The sequence below is a fragment of the Schistocerca cancellata genome, chromosome 5 (genome assembly GCF_023864275.1).
Source record: "Schistocerca cancellata isolate TAMUIC-IGC-003103 chromosome 5, iqSchCanc2.1, whole genome shotgun sequence".
NCBI lineage: Eukaryota > Metazoa > Arthropoda > Insecta > Orthoptera > Acrididae > Schistocerca > Schistocerca cancellata.
Genome location: NC_064630.1, coordinates 640,406,226 through 640,429,439, shown reverse-complemented (window position 1 = coordinate 640,429,439; position 23,214 = coordinate 640,406,226). Strand labels below are relative to the sequence as shown.

At 38.9% G+C, this 23,214-nt stretch overlaps 1 protein-coding gene across 1 annotated transcript in view; it reads right to left on the bottom strand.

Moving 5' to 3' along the window:
• Positions 1 to 23,214, bottom strand: part of LOC126187914 (tyrosine-protein kinase hopscotch) — a 157,961-nt gene that overhangs the window by 99,894 nt on the left and 34,853 nt on the right. The window contains exons 6-7 of the mRNA XM_049929271.1: positions 22,212 to 22,339; positions 8,607 to 8,819 (exon numbers count right to left, since the gene is read on the bottom strand). Of these exons, the coding sequence (XP_049785228.1) occupies positions 8,607 to 8,819; positions 22,212 to 22,339 (341 nt within the window). The remainder of the gene's footprint in view (positions 1 to 8,606; positions 8,820 to 22,211; positions 22,340 to 23,214) is intronic.

Below are 23,214 nucleotides of genomic sequence, written 5' to 3'. Positions count from 1 at the left end.
TCTACAGAACCTGACAACCCCATCTTGTCAGTGACAGTTGTAAAATGTTTGTTAAAAAGTTCTGCACACTATACACGTCTGTCACCAATGTATCATTTACTCTTAATGCTATTCGCCCCTCTTCATGTCTGGTTCTACCGGTCTCCTCCTTCACTATATCCCATATAGTCTTTATTTTGTTATCTTATATGACTATAATTATCTAGCGATTGTACTGTTGCCACATCAGTACCTTTTCACAGTAGTAAAGAGGCACCAGATCCTGGTGTCAAATTGCAATTACACATATGAAGTGACCTGAAAAGCAGAATTATGGTACAACCAATCACTAATACATTGAAAAACTATTTGGCATGTGCAGGGCCAGATGTCAGTGCCCAACAGGCACAAGATTTCATTAAGTGACCATGTTGTTGTCATCGTGTGCACTGAAGAACTGACTACAGAGGACCTGGTGCAGCAATATGCTCTCTTTGCATTGTCTCTGGTCTGCAGCTTTATCTGTCATCCACGCCCTGTTTCTCATCCTTCACTTCTCCCAGCACCTCGTTGCACCGAGATACCTATGCTGCCAGCATCTCTGCTGGTCCTCTGCCTTCCCCTGAAGTCAGTTCATTATGGGACAGCTCATACATCTTCTCAATAAGTGCAACTGCAGGTTACCAGGCCTTACTAAGAATGTAGCCACTATCAGGACTGATCAATGGTTCCCTTATTTGAATCGTGATAGATTCTCTAATGACACAGTCCCAGAAGTCTGTGTCACAACCTTAGTATGATCATAATCCATTCCTTGTAATTCCAATAGGCAATGTTCCATATCTGCAGGCTTGTTAGGCTGCTGCATTTGGTGTGCTGTTGGTATTCTCAGCAATGATCTTCAACAGTGAAACTTTCTGGCCGGGCCGAGACTCAAACTCGGGACCTTTGCCTTTCACAGGCAAGTGCTCTACTGACTGAGCTAACCAAGCCCAACTCACTACTCATCCTCACAGCTTAAATTCTACCAGTATCTTGTCTCCTACATTCCAAACTTCACAGGAGCTCTCCTGCAAACTTTGCAGAACTAGCACTTCTGGAAGAAAGGATACTGCAGAGACATGGCTTAGCCACAGCCTAGGCAATGTTTCCTGAATGAAATTTTCACTTTACAGCAAAGTGGTTGCAACTTTCATTGTCATAGATGGTGCAATCCCTATGTTCTAATGTTTCAGCATCCCATTACTTTGTACTGGGTAGGGGCATCTGTCTGTGTGTAGGCATAGGTACATGTGCAGCTTCTTCCAGTTCATGGTGTGGCCCAATGTGCTCCCTTCTTTTTACCATGATATCTGGAAAGGGGAGTGTCGTCCTACTCACTCCAACTGATATTCTGGTGTATAGAATTGAGATAGTTTGAGGAAGTCATTCAGTTTGTCTCTTTAATGAGGTAATATGACACAAGCATCGTTTACAGACTGTAGGAAATAAATAGGTTTCCACCGGGCTGATTCCAAGGCTCCCTCATCAAAATGTTCCATATGCATGTTGGCCACAACTGGTGAAAGTTGACTCCCCATGGCTAGTCTTCCAGTCTGCTCATAGTAGCTGTGGTTGAAAAGAAAGTATGTCAACATCAAGACAGCTAAAAGGATTGGTCTTCTCTATGTCAAAGTTCAAGCTAATAAGTTATAAAGGTTCTTATAAAGAAAGTCATGTAAGAAGAGAGACAATGTCAAAGCTCATGAGGATGTCAGTATCCTTATGTCTGAAGTTGTTAATGCATCCAACAAAATCCATGGATTGGCGAATGTGATTCGAACTCTTCCAACGTAATGGCTGCGCAAATCTTCAGGTATTTAGTGAGTGAGTATGAGGTGTGATCAAAAAATAATAGGAATTTTTGTTTTTCTTATAGAATCTTTATTTATTTACCAACATCAATTTCGTCCCATTCACAAAGTGATTCCCCTCAGATATAATACACTTGTACCAGTTCTTTTCCAAATCTTGGAAGCACTTCTGGAACTCACTTTTCAGTCATGACTCCTTCAGTCATTCTGTTTTTATCTCATCAACGGTGGCAAAACGATGTCATTTCATAGTTCTCTTTAGCCTTGGGAATAGAAAGAAGTCACAAGGGTGGCATGCCCGGCAAATACAGTGGCTGAGGCAACATAACGGTTTTGTTATTAGCCAAAAAATGATGAACAAACTTTGAGTTGTGAGTGGGAGCATTATCATGATGAAATTTCCACAAATTGTTTTGCCAAAGTATTATTCATTTTCTTCGGACTGCTTCAGGCAAACAGTGTATAACTTTCAGCTAGTATTCCTCACTGACCGTACAACCATAAAGCAGGAACTCATGATGCACTATCCCATTGTAACTGAAGAAAACAATGATAAGAATCTTCACATGTGGTTGAACTAGCTGAATTTTTCTTTTGGTCTTGGGTCTTGAGGCAGTTTCCATTGGGTTGATTAGGCCTTGGTCTCAATGTCATACCATATACCAATATTTTGTCACCCGTTATAACCTTCTTTAGAAGTTCTGGATTGTTGTCGACTTCATTCAGCAATTCCTGAATTATGTCTGTGAGATGTCATTTTCTGTTGAAATTCAACAATTTTGGAACAAACTTCGCTGCTACACATTTCATGTTAAAAAGACCTGAAAAAATTGCTTGGCATGAGAAAAAGGATATGGCAAGTGTAATTGATGTGCTAGGGCATCCAGGGTGGTCGCCATCTTCAACGCCTTCTTGACCTTCCCTGAAATGTATATACGCTCATAAACTCTTGTCTTACTCATAGCAGATTCACCAAAAGCCAGAGTCAACATTTCAAGTGTGGTGCTGCACTACCATTTTTCAAGAAAAATTTAACACAAATTCTTTGAGCCATCTTTTTTTAAAGTAAACATTTGCTGAGCACTCTAAAACACATATAAGCTTTTCAACTGACAACAATAAAGTATATATTCAAAAAATTAGAAAAAACATACATACATACATCAGGAACAGAGGTATCACCGTGACAAATTTTATTTTTTGAAACTTCAGTGTATAAAGTCTGTGAAATTAAAAATTTCCCATTACACTTTGATCACATCTCGTACATCAGGGCACCAATGTAGCTAATAACAGAATGTAAAGGCACCCCATCTCTATGAATTTTCAGCAGTCCATGAAATCACAGTGGAACTAGTGCTCTTTTTTGTAGTTTGTTAACAACCTCATTTGGCAAGCTGTATTCTTTGAGAAGTGCCATGGTCTTCCTCTCTATCCTCTGCTAGGATCAGTATTATCTTCCAGAGTGCACTGTCTTCTAGCAGGTCACAGATCTTTTCAATGGAATACCAGTGAGATACGACCACAGTGGCCTGCCTTTGTTGGTTGGTAAGATCACGATATCTGGATCTTCTCTTAGTTCCCATATGGCAGCCGTCTCCCTGCTAGAGTTGTTCAGTTTCATAGGTGTTGTTCATGTGAGAAAATAACAGATTTTGTGATGTACTACTACAGCTGTGTCAGCTGGAAGTCATGAAGCTGCTTGTTCTACTGTGATGATAATGTCCATGGATAGGTGCAGATTTAGAAGTGGGTACAAAATTGAGTCCTTTCTTAAGAACTGAAACTGTGTCCTCATCCAGTTGTTTGGCCATATGATTGATGTGGTCTTGCAGGGAGCATCAGAAGGATTTCTCTCTTAAGTATGCTCAAATTTTGATGTTTGACCTGGCCTTCCTTTGTGCAGAGCCTGCTTTGTCCTATACGACACTGTCAGTCTATTCCCACTTCCAAGAACTAAACTGGTCAGCCAGCTGTAGATATAATTTGAATAGTTCTTTGTTAGTAGAGTCTAGGTACCAGCATTTAAATTGTCCTCTCTCCCATACCATGGCTATGCTTGCTGAGTCGATGTGATGCATTATCTTGGCAAAGCTTAGCACAACATGTTCTTCATTGCATCTCATAAGGAATGCAAAGGCACTCAGCAAACAGCTCTTCTGTTGCTGCAGCGGTCCTGTGGGACAGCTCCTCTGTAAAGGTATGTGATGTGATTTTTCGTTCTCTGCTCATGAAGTAGTTCACAGGTGAACGGACGGATGTCAGTGTCCAAAATGCACAATATTTCAACAAGCAATAATTAGGAACAGCAGAAGTGTTGCCAGCAGGAATATCTGTGCGTGAACATAGGATCGAGAAACAAGGTAGTAGGAGGATTGGGGGAAGAGATGCTGGGTGCAGATGATGGGCAGAGGCAGATCTGGGAGGAAGGAGAGGGGGGGGGGGGGGAGGGAGAAGATAAAAATACCATGTCAGTCCTTCAGCAGTCAGTTCATCAGTGCACCTGATGATGGCAATGTGGTTGCTTGCTGTAACGTTGGCCCACTGGGCACTGACATCCAGCCATTCACACACAAACTATTTTGTCATGAAATGTGTCGGGAAAAGCTGAAGAATCACCATAACAAATACATACCACACCTAAATGAATTTCTGTTGAGAGCAGTATACAAGAAACTTTTTTAAATGTTTAATTCACAGATGCTTATTGACAAATTTGCTCAACAAGAAGCTCAACACATCACTGTTATTAATACACCCTTCAACCTGCAGAGGTTCACAAGTGTAAATGTTATTTTTCAAATATTTCTGGAGCAGCTAACCAAAAATGTACTAATGTACAAACTACATGTGAGACATTTTTGTCAAAGACATGGATCAGCAGTGTCGCTCGACTAAACTCTTGATTTTCTGATCCGGACTGCATGAAATAGGCCTAAAATTTAATTTAGACAAATGCAGTTTATTTCAAGAACAAATGAACATATAGAAAACAGCACCAGTCAGAAACTACAGACTCATTATTGAAACCAAACAGCCTGATGAAACTGAAGGCATTTCTCGGAAAAATTAAATAATTCATTCAGGTAATTATAAATTTAGCTGAAACTGTGCACCCAATCAATTGCTCTGGTGTAAATCTATTCCACAAAAATTTCTAAGGAGTGTGACAGCATTTTTTATGCTTAAGAGAAAGCTTCAGTCTGCCCCTAGTCTAGCAATATTTGAAATTGGGTAATTATTAATTCTCACAGAAGATAAACGCAAATACATAAAAGTCTTGTCATACACAATAGAAACCCTGGCGGCATTTAACCAATCAATTATGCATCAAAGACACAAAATCAGAGTCCAGTAAACTACTTCCTAATCAGTTATCATTTACATGATTAATTAAGTTCTACATTTATTAATTACAGATCACATGCCATTAGTAGCACTTACTGCTGACATAAGTGATTCTGTATATCCAAAATGAATTTAAATGATCCCTCACTATGCAATTTCTTTGCTCAATGGCACAAACTGCTGATAGTACAAGTGTCCTAATGAAAAGCACGTAAGTGAACCAGTATCACACAGCAGTGCCCCGGTCACGTCTATGACCACAGGTTCAATTCCTTTTGCACAAGGAACACTGGTGTGGCTGGTGACACAGAGAACCAGTATAGCCTGCCGACAGGTGTGCTGGATATGCTTATCCAACAACAGTGAAAAATTATCATGTTTTGACAGATTTGCTCTACAGTCAGGTTTTATTCCATGGCCAGCACTGAAACACAAATTAGAACACCTCTACATAGACTATGCCAAACCATTTGGTGGTCTGAGTTTCTGCTGATGCATTATACAATGTCCTAAATGCCATCCATATAATAGCAAATGCTACTGCTGAAGCAATCCTGAAAGCACCACATGAATTTTTTACAACAGAATGGGTACTAGAGGCAACTGTCCCAGATAATAGACCACAATACATTTTGGGTGTTCACAAAGTTTTAGGTTCAGCTAAATCTGATGTAAAATAGCATCTCCTATATAACTGTTATGATTATGAACAAATGGGTATACACCTGCGGCCACTGCAGATACTAATACTACTAATAATAATAATGCGCATAACTCATCTGATGAAAGAAAGAAATGTTTTTGTGGAATTTAGTTGTGCTGTACATAATTCAGTACAGTTTATGGCACAAACAAAATAATGTGTAATCTTTTGGTACTCTCTGTTTCACATTTTTGTTTAAGTGAACATTTCATGCTTTTTTACTTTTTTGGACAAATGTACATGATCCTTAACACCTGTATCAGTACACGAATTAATTTCCAGGCTGAAAATCAGACACTCATATGTTGCATCAATTCAACCACTTATGCCTACTGTACACTTCTTTGTTAAATTTTCATTTGAAGTCACACTTACTTGATTTTGTCACTCTTTTGATCAACGGTTCTAGTCTGGGAGACCTTAGTTCCTTTGTGGCTAAATTTTCCTGGTAATTTACCTTTCTATTAGCACTTAAAATAGATTCAACAGAGTTCAAGTTAACACTGCACATGAAAGCTGATGCCCACACAGTTAACAACCGAATTCAAACACAAACTGCCATTTGTGGAGATGATTAAATTCAAATAGTAATGTCTACCAACACTGTCCCTTGACTCCAGGTTTCATTCAGATACCCACAAAATAAGTTTTTCTCTGTGACTTCTCATCTAATTATACTATATACTGAATGAATTGGCATAGCTGAGGAGGTGTGCTACTGTCTAGCAGGATTTAAGCCAAGCAAGTGGGAATAAAAGTCTGCTTCAGTGAGCTACCACCTAGTGGCACTGTTGCAAACTTGTAATTAAGTGGTAGGAGCTAGCTGAGTATGCCATGAACTGTGCACATTGTTCATCAAATCCATATATGTTAGACCCATAAGGCAATTATGTCATGTCTGTTGAGCATAAACAAAAGCTCCTTAAATCATGCATCTTGCAGCCCTGATGCCAAGTTTCGAAGAGTCTAGAAAGTAGGAACATAGCACAGCCGTATATTTCAGATTACTGTATCTATCTTAGGTTTAACAGCTTTCAAAGAAAAATAGTCAAAAACTTCACAAGGTGTCAAAAGTCATGGTGTCACGTGCTCTTGTGCTCTTACACAAGAGCAGCCACTGCCCAAATTTATCCCTCATCAATTTGCAAACTTCTGTAAGGAATATGAAATCTCACATATTATCACATCTGCCATGCTCCATCATCAAACAAAAGGGAGGCAAAGCATTTAGTTCTAGCACACAAAACCAAATGTTTAAAATTAGTACAGAATTTACAATAGATATAGATCTCACTCTATTGTTGAGCACTAATAGAAGTGTGTCAATCACCAATAAAAGTCTGGAAGAATCCTGTACAGGTGGCAAATGCAAAAACTTCTATTCTTACTCCTACGACTGGCAATACTCTGCCCACAATACATTCTACTGTTCTATTTTGGTGTAATAGTCTGAACTAAGAGTTTCAACTGGTGCCTAGGTTAGCAGTCGAACAAGATGGAAGCCGCATGTGGTGACGTAATGCGTGTGGGGGCCTCAGGTAGGGCACTTGTTGGCACCGCTGGAATGAATTGCACCTTTAGTGGTCACATCAAATGCCACTCCAGTCAGCACTGAATACACCACCACCTACTACAAAACAATAGACTTGAGAGGATACAGCAGAATGTGTGTTATCCTACAATGTCATACCAAACCTTCTCGGTGACACAATGGCTCCAGAATACACTTTCCTCCAGCATTCCAGAAGCACAAGTGTGTATGTTTTAGGTCTTTATTGCCCATTTCAAGTATGAGAGGTTTGAAGTTTATTGAGATCAATAATGACCCAGGAGAACCTATGGAATTCATGCAGTTTTGTAGGGAAATGCAGTGCCGTGCACATAATTGGTAATTAATGGGACTATGGGTGGTACATCACATGGACCACACTCCTCAGACCTACTTCCTGTAAAGGATACAGCATAGACTGACCACAGCCTTACCATGGTATCACCAATGCTAAGTTCACTGCTCTAACACTTGGAACCTGAAACAACAGAACTTGCTCTTCAAGGGCTTCACACACATGGGCACTCTTTGACATAATACTAACTTTGATGATATCACTGGAATATCTCCTAGGACTACTAAAGTAAGTGGCCATGCTTACACACAACCAATGTAACACTATATACTGATCAATTCATCAGTTCATTTAAGTTGTATATTTTTGTGTCAATCTGCTTCAATCTGTTTCCGTAGACACAAAATGCTTGAAGTTGTTCTTGTGTGTTCTATTCACTGCTCCTGAATAGAAGGAAGACTTTTTTTTTATCTAGTTAAGCAATAAAAGAGAAAAATGCTCTTTGGAAATATCAGTTGCTTGACATAGCTTCTGCACAAATGTAAAAGAGAGCAAGGGAGGGATGGGGGAGCAAGTGTGAGAGGCGGGTGGGGGGGGTTAGAGAGAGATATGATGCCAAAACAATATAGAAAGTTTGCTGCATCCTGTTGAATCTTAAAACATATTTCTTAACTGAGTAATTCATTATGCATACATTTGAAAACTGTGCTACAACACAAAATAATGTGAATATAATTTTTGAAATATGATGTGTGTCAAATGATTACAAATCAAAACACAGAAAATGATTATATTCTGTAACATAAAATAAGCTAAAAGGGAAGAAAAAGGCTTAATGAATATTACTGAGCACTTATCTGAAGTATGTGTATCACTCACCAGATACCACAAGGCAGTGGCAAGATAGGAACCAGCTTCTACTAAGTCAACTTGTTTCATATCTGCCTTATGTTCTCTCAAGTAGGCATCCAATGGTCCAGCTGGTAGGTACTCCATCACCATCGCAAGTGGGCTGCTCATTGTAACGCCATACAGTCTGACAATTGCATTTGAATGGAGGAATGCCCACTGCCCAGCGAGTTCCATGAATGACTGAAGAAAAAGACAACACAGACTGTTACATTATGCCACTACACATTTTGTATATGTCAAAGTACATCAATACAGAAATTTAACCACTTCCTCTCTTGTGCCAATCTCTTCATCTCAGAGTGGCACTTGTACCCTAAGTCTTCAATTACTTGCTGGATGTATTCCAATCTATCTTCCTCTACAATTTTATTCTCTACAGCTCCCTCTATTGCCATGGATGCTAATCAATAATGTCTCAAAAGATGTCCTATCATCCTGCCACTACTTCTTGTAAGTGTTTTCCATATGTTCATTACCTCACAGATTCTGTGTAGTGCCTCTTCATTTCCCATCTTATCAGTCCACCCAATTTCCAACATACTTCTATAGCACCACATCCCAAACATTTCAGTCCTCTTCTTTTTCAATTTACCTGTAGTCCACTACCCTAATGTACTCAAAAAGTACATTCATAGGAATTTGCTGCTCAAATGAAGGTTGATATTTGACGCTACTAGACTTCTCTTGGCCAGGGGCAGTCTCTATGCCTGTGATAATCTGCTGTTGATGTCCTCCTTGCTTTGGCTGTGATGTGTTGTTTTGTTTCCAAAGTAGCAGAATTCTTTAACTTCACCTACCTCATGGTCCTTAATTTTGAAATTATGTTTATCACTCAACTCATTTCTGTTAATTGTCATTTTTTTGTCTTTCTTCAGTTTACTCTCAATCCATATTATGTACTTACTAGACTGTTCATTCCATTCAACACTTTTTGTAACTCTTCTTCACTTTCATCAGTGAATCATGTCATTGGTATTGTTTCACTCTGAATTTTTATTCCACTCATGAACCCTCCTTTTATTTTCATCACTGCTTCTTTGATGTATAGATTGAGCAGTAGGGACAAAAGACTACATTCCTATCTTACACCCTTTTTAAACTGAGCACACTCTCTTGACCATCCACTCTCATTGTTCCCTCTTGATTCCTGTACATACTGTATATTGCTTATCTCTCCCTATAGCTTACTCTTACTTTTCTCATGACTCTGAACATGTTTCACCATTTTACACCGTCAAACACTTTTCCCGGTTGACAAATGCTGTGAAAATTTCTTGTTTCTTAAGTATTGCCTAAAATATCATTCATGCTTAAAATATCAATCACATCATAACTGCCTCTGGTGCCTTAACTTTCTGAAGTCCAAACTGACTATCACCTAAGACATCCTCATTTTTCTTTTTCATTCTTTCATATTTTTCTGAATGGCTCACAGTACGACTCCACACTCATGGTTTCTGCACACTAACATGAATAATTGCTTGGCTGCCACTTTTTCCAAATGGTTTCTGCACACTAACATGAATAATTGCTTGGCTGCCACTTTTTCCAACGATTTCAGAAATTGGAAAGGAATGTTATCCATCTCTTCTGCCTTATCTGATCACATATAATTTAGAACTGTGGAAATTATGTAAAAAACTAAATCATGTGCATTTGCTAGACATAAGCAAACTGAAATGTGAAGAACATACCAGGCACAGACTTCACTTAAACAGAAATGGAAAGCTCAAGATAGTGAACCAGATAATGGAACTTTGTAAGGGGCTGCATAAAACCATGGACCCAATCATCTTAGATTATAATCAACAAGATTTTTAGGCTCAATTTCAAGCAACACAATTTTACTGAACTAAACTCCTTGGGTTGTAAAGAATCCTGCTCACATACCAAAGAAACCGACTTAGAAATGAGTAAATTGTCACTACAGTGCAGTGTTCAAGACTTGTGTAATAATTCGACTGATTCAGAATACCATGTCACAAAGTGTTGTAAAATATCAGTGCCCTTTAGGATAATGCATCTAAATGTGCAGTATCTTAGGAATAAACTCAATTTGCTGCAAGTATTTGTGGATGAGAATTCACCACACCTGTTAATAATTACAGAACATGGACTAAGAGACAATGAAATTGAGTATTACAAATTAGATGGTTATGTGTTAGCACATAGTTACTGCAGGCAAAAACGCAGAGGGTAGGATGACAATATTTGTAAATGAACATCTTCCATTTAAGAAAATCGCATTTGTTGAACAATACTGCAAAGAAGGAACATTTGAAATGGCTGGTGTTGTGGTCCACATAAACACTCATTCAAGCAGGTTAGCTAAACATAAAGTTACTGGTATGTACCACACACTGACCGTAGCATAGCTGGAGGCTTAAATATTGATGCAAACTCCTTTAGTATAACCTATTTGAAAATAACAGATATATTAAACTCACATAATCTCACAAATATAGTGAACTCTGACACTAGAGTAACAGAGTCAAGCTCTGGTAAGATAGATTATGTAATAGTAAACAAATATGTAAAAGACAGTGTTAACTTTCAAAGTGTTGATTTTCATTATTCAGATCACTATTGTCAGGTGTTAGAATATTTAAGGTTTCCTGTACCAACAGCAACTAAGATAACTAAGAAGTTGATCCTGAATAGCACCACCATCAGCACCTTCAAAACTAAGTTAGAAGAGGAGAAATGGGACACTATTTACCAAACTAAAGAGTCTGAAAAGAAATGGGAAAAATTTTATAGGACAGTGCTGAAGCATTTCGACTGCTGCTGCCCTCTCAAAGAAATAACCAGGGTATGAACCAACTCTCATTTTGAAAGTAATACTAGGTTGAAACTTACGCCTAGGCTGATTAGGTTAAGGCAGAATATATATGATCTTGACTGTTTACATAAGGAAACAAAGCTACATATATACAAGGAAAAGTACAATCAAACTAAAAAAACTTTTAAGACAGACCTTTTACACTTGAGGAAACAGATAAACAATGAGGCAATAGAGCGTTCAGACAACATAGGTAAGGCATCCAGGAGACTAATCAATAAACATCATAAAGCCACCAGCAAGGGGCAGTGTGAACCAGTTAGCATTAGACATGATGGCCATCTACTGAACGATCCAAATGAAGTATGGAATTTATTCAATAAGCATTTTATCCCTCCTTCTGACCAACCAGCCCCTATTATAGATCTACAGGCTTGCTCACCAAATGATGTCATGGATGGTATAGAGCTCGAATTTATGGAGGCAAATCAACAGGAAATATTTAACACAATACAAAACCTAAAGAACAAGCATTCATCTGGATGGGATGGTATCTCAAGTGTGGTGTTAAAGAAAAGTGCCAATGAAATAACTAGGCCCCTTACCTATCATATCATCTGAAGTATTCATGAAAACATATACCCAAATGCCTTAAAAATAAATGTAATTCAGCCAATCCATAAGAAGGGAAGTAAAGAAGAAGTTTCAAATTATAGACCAATATCACTCATCCTTACCTTCAGTAAAATATTTGAAACAGTTGTCCCATCAAAATTCACATTATTTTCAAGACACAAAATGCTTACCGAATTGCAGCATGGGTTTAGGAAACACCTAAGCACAGCCACTGTTGTTACCAGTTTCTTCCATGATGTATATAAAAATATAGAATGGAAAATGCACACAGTTGGAATATTCCCTGACCTGAGAAAAGGACTCCGTAAACCATGAGCTTCTCTTAAAAAAACTGTGGGTACACAATATCAGTGATGCATCAATGAAACTTCTATCCACCTGTCTGGTGAATCGGAAACAGTGTACCAAACTTACACATCAAATTGACAATAAGATCTTAACTTTTAAATTCAAAAGTGAAACAGTGACACAGAGAGTCCCTCAAGGCTCAATTCTTGGACATTTCTTCTTTTTAGAATATATTAATGATGTTGTACACCCCATTAACTTGCACATTATAAATTATGCTGATAACACCTCAGTTTTATTTCATGGTAAAGATTGTGAGGAACAGAAATTTTCAGTAATGGGATACTAGAATTAAGTTCATATTTTCATGCACAAGGATTAAAGATCAATGTAAATAAATCCCAGATGCTAATATTTACAACTGGCAGCTCACATCATTCACGCGTAAATGAGGTATGAAGCATAGTGGCAGAGGAAGCAAACGAGTGCAAATTTCTAGGGTTCATCTGGACTCAAATCTCCGGTGGATTAGCCACATTAAAGCTGTATATAAAAAAGTCAGCACTGAGCTGTATCTTTTTAGCCAGCTGTCCAAATGGTGCCCACCCATATGCTTAAAGCTGTGTATTATGGGACACTCTATCCCCAACTTAGCTATTGCATAGAAATATGGGGTTGCGCTGCAGACATTCACCTTAACAGAGTACCATTGCTACAAAAAAGAGGGTTAAGGATTATACATGGAATAGGCTATAAAGACTCTTGCCGTGATCAGAAAATACAAGTACTTCACCAAATACTCTTGGTATCTTTATAAATTAATTACTTTTCTGTCTCACAGAAAACTGAAGTAAGTTTGTTGATGGAACACAACCTATGATCAGCTTAGAGACAGAAGTGATGACAGTTTCTGCAGGACCTGACCATCATTTTGCAGGACACAATGCTCCAGCACATACAGTGCAATACCACCTACTGCACTCCCCTGACTTAAGCCCTCGTAAGTTCAACTTGATTTCTAAACTCGTAAGTTCAACTTGATTTCTAAACTGAAGGAAACACTTCACGACCTTCGCTTCAGATCTGCTACAAATTCGCCATGCAATAGACCGCACTGCTTGAACTGTCAACACAACTGGAACTGCTGAGAGTATCCTACGACTTCCACATCACTGGCAACGGGTTATACACAATGCTGGTGACTACTCTGAAGGTCTGTAAAACTTTGAAAAATGTATCTATTTTGTATGAGCTGTAAATAAAAAGCTGCCACTATTAAAGTTCCAACTCTCATATGTTTGCAACTGTACTTGACATTTGCAAAAGCCATCATATTGATGACTCCACACAAAAAAATCTAAATAAATATATAAATATCTTTCAAAGCTCAGCTTAACTCTGACTCTAATACTGGATACCATATGTCATCAACAATTATTCTCATTTCTTCTTCTAGCTCATTATTAGACTCCTTATCCTCACAGGGCCCTTAATAGTTCTCTTTCTACCTACCTGCTCTCTCTCCTAGGTTAATACCCATTGCACTCTTTTGCTGACAGTCTTGCTTTAATTTCACTGAACTCTGTTTTGAATTTCTATATGCTGAGTCAAGTCCTTCTAATGATCTGCCCTTTTTCAATTTCTTCACATTTTATCCTGTAGCCATTTTGCCTTGGCTTATCTGGATTTCTTATTTATTTCATTTCTAAGTGACTTACATTGTCATATTCCTGAACTTCCCAGACCACTTCTACACTTTTCTCTTTCATCAATCGGTTGAGGAATTTCTTCTATCACCCAATGTTTCTTCACATTTACCTTGTACCTTCTCGCGCGCGCACGTTTGCGTGTGCGTGTGCGTGTGTGTGTGTGTGTGTGTGTGTGTGTGTGTGTGTGTGTGTGTGTGTGTGTGTGTCCAGTTACAGTGATTGCCCTTTTCAGAAGTGTCTATTCCTCTTCAACTGAACTGTCTACTGGGTACTTATCATTGTAGTATCTACAGCCTCAGAGAACTTCAATGCATTCTTTGCATATCAATTCTTCCAGGTGATTCTCTTAAACTTCAGTCTCTCCTTATCATTACTAAACTAAGACTCAATTCTATATCTACTCCTGTGTATGCCTCACCATCTAATATCTTACTTCAGAATCCCTGTCTTAATCGTGATGTAATCTGGCTAAAATCTTCCCAGGTCTCCAGGTCATTTCCAAGCATACCTCCCGCTCATGTAATTTTTGAATGGCCTACTAGCCATTAATAAACTGAAATTTATTGCAGAACTTGGTCTTTCTCTTCTCTTGTTCCTACTACCAAGTCTTTATTCTCCCACAACTCTCTTCCATTCCTTCCTTTACAATTGTATTCAAATTCCACAATTAAGAGCATCAGCTTCTTTTACATACTGATTTTCTCATTGAATATCCTCATACGCTTTCTCTATTTCTTCATCCTCTGCTTGTGACATTGGCACATATACCTGAACTATTGCTTAAACTTCCTGGTAGATCAAAACTGCATGCTCCACTGGGACTTGAATATGGGACCTTTGCCCTTCATGGAGATATCCAAACAAGACTCACGACCTGTGCTCACAGCTTTACACCCAGCAGAACCTCATCTATCTTGCTAACTTTGTAGCACTCCTACTCAGCTTTTGGGGGGCTAGCACTCCTTTTTTCCAGGAGTGCTCGTTATGCCAGGTATACCAGGAGGATTGCTGTTAAGTTTGGAAGGTAGGAGATGAGGTATTGGTGAAAGCAAAGCTTTGAGGGTGGGCTGTGAGTCATGCTTGGACAGCTCACTCAGTAGAACACTTGTCCACGAAAGGCTAAGATCCCAGGTCCGAGTCCTGGTCTGGCATACAGATTTTATCTTCCAGAAAGTTTCAAATCAGTGCACACACTGCTGCACAGTGAGAATTCGTACCAAACTCTTGTTGGTTTCTTGATTCTAATGAGAACAACTCTATCACTGAACTGTCCACAGTAACTCAATCTCTGCCCTACCTTCCTATTTATAATGTCTACTACTCGCGTTATATTATTTCCTGTTTCTGCTGATATTACCCTATATTCATCTGACCACAAATCATTACCTTCTTCACTTCACTGATACCCCCTACATTGAGACAGAGTTTGCATTCCCCATTTCAGATTTTCTAGCTTTCGTTTTACATTCAAACTTATCCATTTCTTGGTTATTCCATTATTTTCTCATGGTTGACTCCCCCTCAGCAGTCCCTCCTTTAAGTCTGAATGAAGAAGGAAAATTAGGGTCAACATCAAGGTCATTAGAGACAGAGCACAAGCTCAGAATGATGGTTGACAATGATGATAAGTATGGGGGAAGGAAATTATCCATGCCCTTCAAAAGGGACCATCCCAGCGTTTGCCTGGAATGATTTAGGGAAATCACTAGATCCAGAATCTTTTGCCTATGAAGAGATCATTTCCTGATGACTTTCATTTAGAACTGAAGCAGTAGTTTGATTGAACATGTGACCTGTGAGATGCTTTGTACTTCCAGTATCCTTATGAGCTGTTATGAAGACATTTCTTGTCACAGCATTTATCAATTACAAATGGAACCAGTGGTTCCATTTTTAGTAATAGGAAGTTGGTATGTTGTGGAAAAATATTTTTCTTCTGTTACATACTGTTCTTAGCACTTAGTAACCAAAACTTCAGAAGTAGGCTGGAAAAACTTTATCTTAAGCCTGTTATTACGAGCTTATCTTCAAAATATGCGAGACAGATACATGATATTTTCATCTTATTTATATATCAATTTATTTGTTTAATTTTCCAGTTACCTAACACATTTCTTCATTCTTATTTGGCTCCTCATTTTATATACACTTTATTGTATTATTATGAAACAACAACTCCTTTCCCTTACCATGTTTCAAAATGGAAGAAAACTTTTGCAGTGCATCAAAATCATGGGCAACACAAAATATAAAACAGATTGCTGTAAGACATAAAATTGTGATAGTCTGTTAACACATTATCATGTCTGTAACTTACACTCATACAAAAGGCCTTGTCTGCAGTGAAAAACGATGCTGTGCTACCATTTTTTATCTCATAACTTACAAAAGATCAGAATACAGACATTTCCTTACAATATAAAAAAAATGTAAGGAATCATGTTGCCCCTTTCCCCTCTGATATCAACTTATTGATTGCATCATTTACTAAATAAGTCCACTATAAAGGGGAATATAGTTGAGTACATATAAATACTAAAGCATGAATTGTACTTTATTTCAAAGCTCAAATATTCCCTCTCCCTAAGTTACGAATTGTCCTATCTAGAAGCCTTTGTTGTCACATCTGTCTTTCATGTTACTGTTGCTAGACCATTGTGTAGATCTATAACAATACTGTTAATAAAATGCATATCATAATATCCAGTATATATATATATATATATATATATATATATATATATATATATATATATATATATATATATATATATATATATATATATATATACTGTGTTTGTTTGTGTGTCTATTGACCTGCCAGCGCTTTTGTTTGGTAAGTCTCATCATCTTTCTTTTTAGATATATTTTTCCCACGTGGAATGTTTACCTCTATATATATATATATATATATATATATAGTTATAATAGAAGGAAACATTCCACGAAGGAAAAATATACCTAAAAACAAAGATGATGTGACTTACCAAATGAAAGTGCTGGCAGGTCGACAGACACACAAACGAACACAAACATACGCACAATGTGTGTCTGTCGACCTGCCAGCACTTTCATTTGGTAAGTCACATCATCTTTGTTTTTAGGTATATATATATATATATATATATATATATATATATATATATCTTTTCTTACTTATTTAATTAGAGACTATATTAATTTTCAAACATTTGTATGCTGTAAAAGAAAGTCAATTTGTGTTTCCAGTGATACAAAAGGTGCCTCCAAGGTTGTGTACACATCAAATGTTTAATCTCTGCAACTCGTTCATAAAAATGGTAATGAAAATAATGGGAACATCTGAATGAACATAACTGGATCAACTCTGTCCTGCTGTACTGTCTGATTGATTGAGGGGCATTATGGGACTGAATGGCGAGGTCATCAGTCTTGCAATTCAAAAGTTACTTGCATAAGATAGAGGGTCTGCTAAAAGGGGGAATCCAGTCAGAGGGTTCAAACTATAAAGCGAGGAAGTTAAAACACACAGAGTGAAAGGCATAAAAGGGAGGGCCAAATCTAAAAACTGGAAAAACAGAGAGATAAAAAAGCAGTCTTTGCACGGTAGAATGGCCATGGGTCCCACACCTAGAAAACACACAGAGAGGCCTTAACCAAAACCATCCTGCCTCTGTTCCAGGAGTAAAGCAAAACCTTATAACTGAAAATAAAAACCACTTTCATGTGGAAACTGAGGACCAGTTGAACCATCCACACTGCTAACACTGAAGCCAAGGAATGTGGAAGACAAAGGAGCAGAAGGAAGAGCACCAAAGTGCAGTAGAGTCCTTAATTGTGCAGAGTTTATTACTGAGAGTATTAGTGCACCAGATGTCATTCCACTTTTGGGCAAAGAGAGATACCTGCATCTGGCATAAAGAAAGGCAATGGGGGTAAGTATCTGCCTCCCTAGCCAAATGGTCAGCTAGTTCATTCCCTGGGATGCATACATGACTTGGAACCCAGAGGAAGACAACGGAGCAGGCAGCATGGACAAGAGTAGAGAGCAGGTCATGTATAGCAGAGACCAAAGGGTGATAAGAATATTGGTCTATAGCCTGCAAGCTACTCATTGAGTTGGTACATATTAAAACACTGTGGAGGGAGACCTGAAAAAAAAAAAAAACAAAAAACAAAAACAAAATAGAGGACCCTGTTAATGGCTAGAAGCTCTGCTGTGAACACACTAAATGATCTCAGCAGTAAATGCTGTTCCATGCCAGTAGAAGACGTAAAAGCGTATCCCACCTTAACTAGCATTTTAGAACCTACAGTGTAGAAGATGGTAGCACCCTGGAACTCTTCAAGGAAGGAACGTACAAGATGCCAGAATATCATAGGGGCAACAGAGACTTTAGTACCCTGGAATAGGTTGGTCTTCATCTGTGGTTGAGGCACCATAAAGGAGGGGGGGGGGAGAGGGGTTATGTGTGGGAGGAAATACAGGGGGTACTTTCCAGTGAGTGGAGCTGGAGATCTCAACAGAGGGAAGTGAGACAATTCCAGCCAGCAGTTGTAACAGCATTACTTTTCCTCAACAGTAGTTGTTGATGCCAGTATTATTTTTCAAATTTTGAACCGATTAATATTACCTCAGTTGCATTTCTGAAAACTTTCATATGATTTTATACAAAGTATGCTATATTTCAAGCTAAAATTTATGAAAAGGAGTTACTTTATAAAATATTTTAGTTTTAATGTTATAATCGATAAGTACCAGTTATTAATTTAAGTTCAAACTTCTTTTTTTCTTTTGAAACATTTGAAATTATGAATTATTTGCACACTTGAAATTTCTGTTATCAATTACACAATCTTGTACTGTTTACTACGTTTGCTTCTTGATTCATTTATGAAATAATAATTGATATCAATAATGTAACAAAAACTAGTAGAAATTCATTTGTTAAGAAAAATTGTAAACCCTTTGGAATATAGTTATTTCCGCAGAGTGTAGTAGTTGTAAGCTTGCCTCTGATGTGATCAGAGGTATTTTTGCGAAATAGGTGCAAACAATATAATTTCAGCTTTGTTAATGTGAAAAATCAAAATACTGTACAATATACTAAAATGTGAGAAAATCAGTGGAAAATATATTTACATAAAAAGAATTATTCGACAACAATCTTCCAATTTATTTAGTTCAAACCAACTGTGAGGACCCAATGTTAGATTTTCAGCTTCAAGAATCAGACCCCTTGACAAGAAGAACTGGAGCCATCTCAACATGACAAGCTAAGTAAACTTGAAAGTTTATTGTAATCTTCATTCCTCTCAAATCTTCATAAAAGACTTTGCTTATTAATTACTTGAACTGGGCATTATTTAATGGGGAAAATAGATGAAAGAAGGAAGGAGGGGAGATATTACATAGTCCCACCTGAGAGTGGGTATCAGGAGGGAGACATCCCTTGTTTACAAAGAGGACAGGGTATACGGGATGGTCAGGGAATTGTCAAGTGCCAGTTGTGTAAGAAACCAGGAGCTGACTCCATCATATTTGTAGAAGGGGAAGCCCCACTTCTGCGAGGACACTGTAGGCATGACTAGTGCACAAGGCACTGATACCAGACGCACCGCAAAACGATGAACAGGGTCAAGTAGTTTCAGAGTGGAAGTAACCACCGAGCCATAAACCTGACAACCATAAGCCAGTCTGGCTAAAACCAGAGCATGGTAAAGGTGGAGAAGAGTAGCACGGTCTGCTCCCCAAAATGTATGGGCCAGGACGTTGAGAGCATTAAGCTTCTACATGCAGGTAGTCTTCAGATGGTGAATATGGGGCAGCCATGACAGCCTTTTATCAAAAATAAGGTCCAAGAAATGACTGTGCTACAATATCTAGGCACTGCTTCCCTAAATAAAGTTCTGCATCAGGGCGTACTGTGCGTCAATGGCAAAAGTGCATAACCAGCATTTTGGAGAGAGAAAACTCTTAAGCCCAGGCTTAAGGACAGGGATAACTATGCTGTCTTGCCATTGCAATGGGAAGGTTCATGACAGGATTCAAAATGGTGAGGGTTGAAACAGAGGGGGTTTGTTAAGCTCGGCAGTTCTGCTGGAGAAAGATAGCAGGATAAGAGGAGGATGCTGATGCTGTTGCAAAGTGTGTTGCTAGGTGTTCTGCAAGGACTGATGGCTCAGTACACAGAGCACCCTGTAGCACAAGACTCTGGACAGTCGATTGTCACTGGCAGCCCAGAAAGCTACGAAGCTTGCCCCATCCATCACCGGCAGGCACCGAAGAAGGGAAGCACTTTTTTTAGCTGGGGAGGGTATGGGAACAGCAGGGGAGGGGGTGATGAGAGGGAGACAGGGGTGGGGTAAGGAAGAGGTGGGAGGGTGAAAGGATGTAACAGAGGCAAAATTACAAGAAATCAACACCGTGTAGAGTCAGTCATGTTTTTGGTGAGCCTCAGCATGAGACAGACAATCCAGGTTCTTGTAATCTTGGATCTTCCTTTCTTTTTTGTAAACTGGGCAATATAGCAAGTGTGAAGAGTTGACATACACAGGTGGTGGAACACAGGCTCTTCCCTCCTCGAGTGAGTGGCCACAGTCAACACACAGAGGGTCTGCCATACAGCGGGAAGACATATGCCGAAAATGCAAGCACCAAAAGTACCTCATAGGTAGAGGGACGTACAGCTTCATGCCACATTGCTAACGCATAACCCTGACCTTCTCTGCGAGGGTATCCCCCTCAACAGCCAGAATAAAGGGGCCAGTATTGGTGTGGTTGTCTTTATTATCGTTCTGCACATGTCAAACACATGAACACTGCATCACTCCAGATTAGCCTGGAGTTCCTCATCAGTGTACAGCTGCATCTTAGTAAGGCACTCCACTTCACCAAACTTGTTCTCCATATTTTCCGAGAGAAAAAAAAAAAAAAAGGCTTTGTGACAGTGAAAGTGTCCCATCCATCCTGGTACAGAGCAGGTAGCATGGAAAGTATTTCATCCCAAGACAGCAAGCCTGGCTCTCCCCCCACGGTGTAACTAGGGAAGGGAAGGCAACAGGATCATATGAAGCAGCATTCAATGATCCACTACCACTGAAGAGACAGCCATTTGAGAACAGCCAAATTTTGATATGCTTTATGCACCAAGCATCTGCCATGAAACCACCCACTCCGACCAGGGGCTCTCACCACGGGTGCCACCCATCTACAGCAAAGGTCGTCTGACAGGCGGCAGTTGCCGGGAGTTCTGATGCTCCAGGATGACAAGCAACCACTCCTTGGTATACATGGGGTGGGAACAGCTCAGGTATCATTATCACAGGGGACTCAGCCAGATGGGTGCATAACAGCTCTACCACATGGACTGGCTACACATGCTGGTGACCTAGTACGACAGAGGTGGGCTGTGGCAGGGAAGGAGGGAGGGAGGAGGGAGGAGGGGAGAGGGGAGAGGAATCCATGTTGTAGATGCTAGGAGGGAGTTCTTACCCAAATGGCGCACACCAAAGATAGAACATTTCGAAGTGGAGATCAGATCCCAAGGGCGGACCAAAAATGACAAAAAGGATGATAAAACAGGCAAGAGAAACAAATTCACAAGGAATAGAGGAAAATAAGTGGATAGCCAGGTCGACATAAATAAAAACACAATGAGAGGAGAAGGAGGGGGGCAGCAGGGAAGGAGCAAGGTTGGGGAGGGACGGGCACGGTGAAGAAAATGCAGCCCAGGAAGGAAGAATGGGCTGCAGTAGCTCAGGGCCTCATGTGTGCCAGGTCAAGGTCCTGATGTATGACCTAGCTCTATCACATATTGAAAGCATATTACTTGTTATTGACGACTTTTAATGTTTGGGTATATGGATTCTGAAATTGATATGTGCATTTATCAAATCACCTCTGAATGGAAATGGAAGCATGGATTATGGTGTTATAATTTTGGAAGGTGGGATTCTCATTACAAAAAGAGTTCTGTGTCACATAACTTTATTCATGTCCAATGTTCCCTTTATGATTGACCAAAACACAGCCTGTGAGATTAATAATATGATCAGTGGGATTACTATTTGAGACCCAATTCCGTGTCTAACTATAGAAAATAATTAGCCTAAAGTGTAAGCTGCTTTGAGCAGCACCAAAGATCAACCCAAATGTTCATTAAAGATTCCAGTTACCTTTATATACTTGTCACGTGATTCCTGCTTCAGAATCTTCATTGCAACTTCAATCTTCTTTCCTTTCGATACTTTCCATATCGTTCTATATACAATACAGATTCCACTCCTGCCTTCTTTCTTCTGATCTAAAGAACAACAATGTATGTTATCTTTGAGAATGCAAATCCATATTATAGTCACTTGCACACACACACACACACACACACACACACACATTTTGATATAGTTCAAAATTTTTTTGTGACTTGTCAAGTTTTTAAGCCTATTTTTAAAAACCCAAAGCCTTTAAGTATTGCAGTTATATAAAAAAAGACATTCACAAAAAACTATCAAATGACAAAATAATATTTGTTATAACTGCAAAAAAAAAAAAAAAAATGATTTTGAGGGATGTAAAGTACTGGAAAATGTGTACAAGAAAAAAGAATAGCATATTACAGACACAGTATAAGGAAAGATATATAAATAATCCTCCAGAAGTAGCAAGTTTTAATCAGTATTTCACCAGTATTGAAGAGCACTTACAAAAAAAGTCCCAAAAAACAGGTGTAATGAGTCTAAAAACTTGCACAGTTAGTACAAAGTGTGCCTTTCGATCCAGCCACAAACCACTCAGCAGTTTGCCATGGTTGCTTACCTCCTAGGGACTTGGAAACTACATCACAGTACTTCGAGCCTGCAGCAGCCATTGCAGTATCTGGTGGCACCACATTTGACAGATACAGGGCTGTTATTGCTGGCACTAGCTCACCTCCATAAGCCACATTACACTGGCACGATTTCCTTATATTCCTCAACAAGATGGCTTTTATCGGACACCGAACTGCCACTCTACAGTCAGTCGAGATTGGGAGTTCTTGTGTGGTCAGCTCTTGCGCCAGAGGACCATAGCATTTAACATTGTAATATAAGCAGGACTACAGTTCAAGACCCAAGTTATTTTTTGTAAATTCATTGATTTTATTCCAGGTTTTTCTCTCATCAGTTAAACGAACCACAT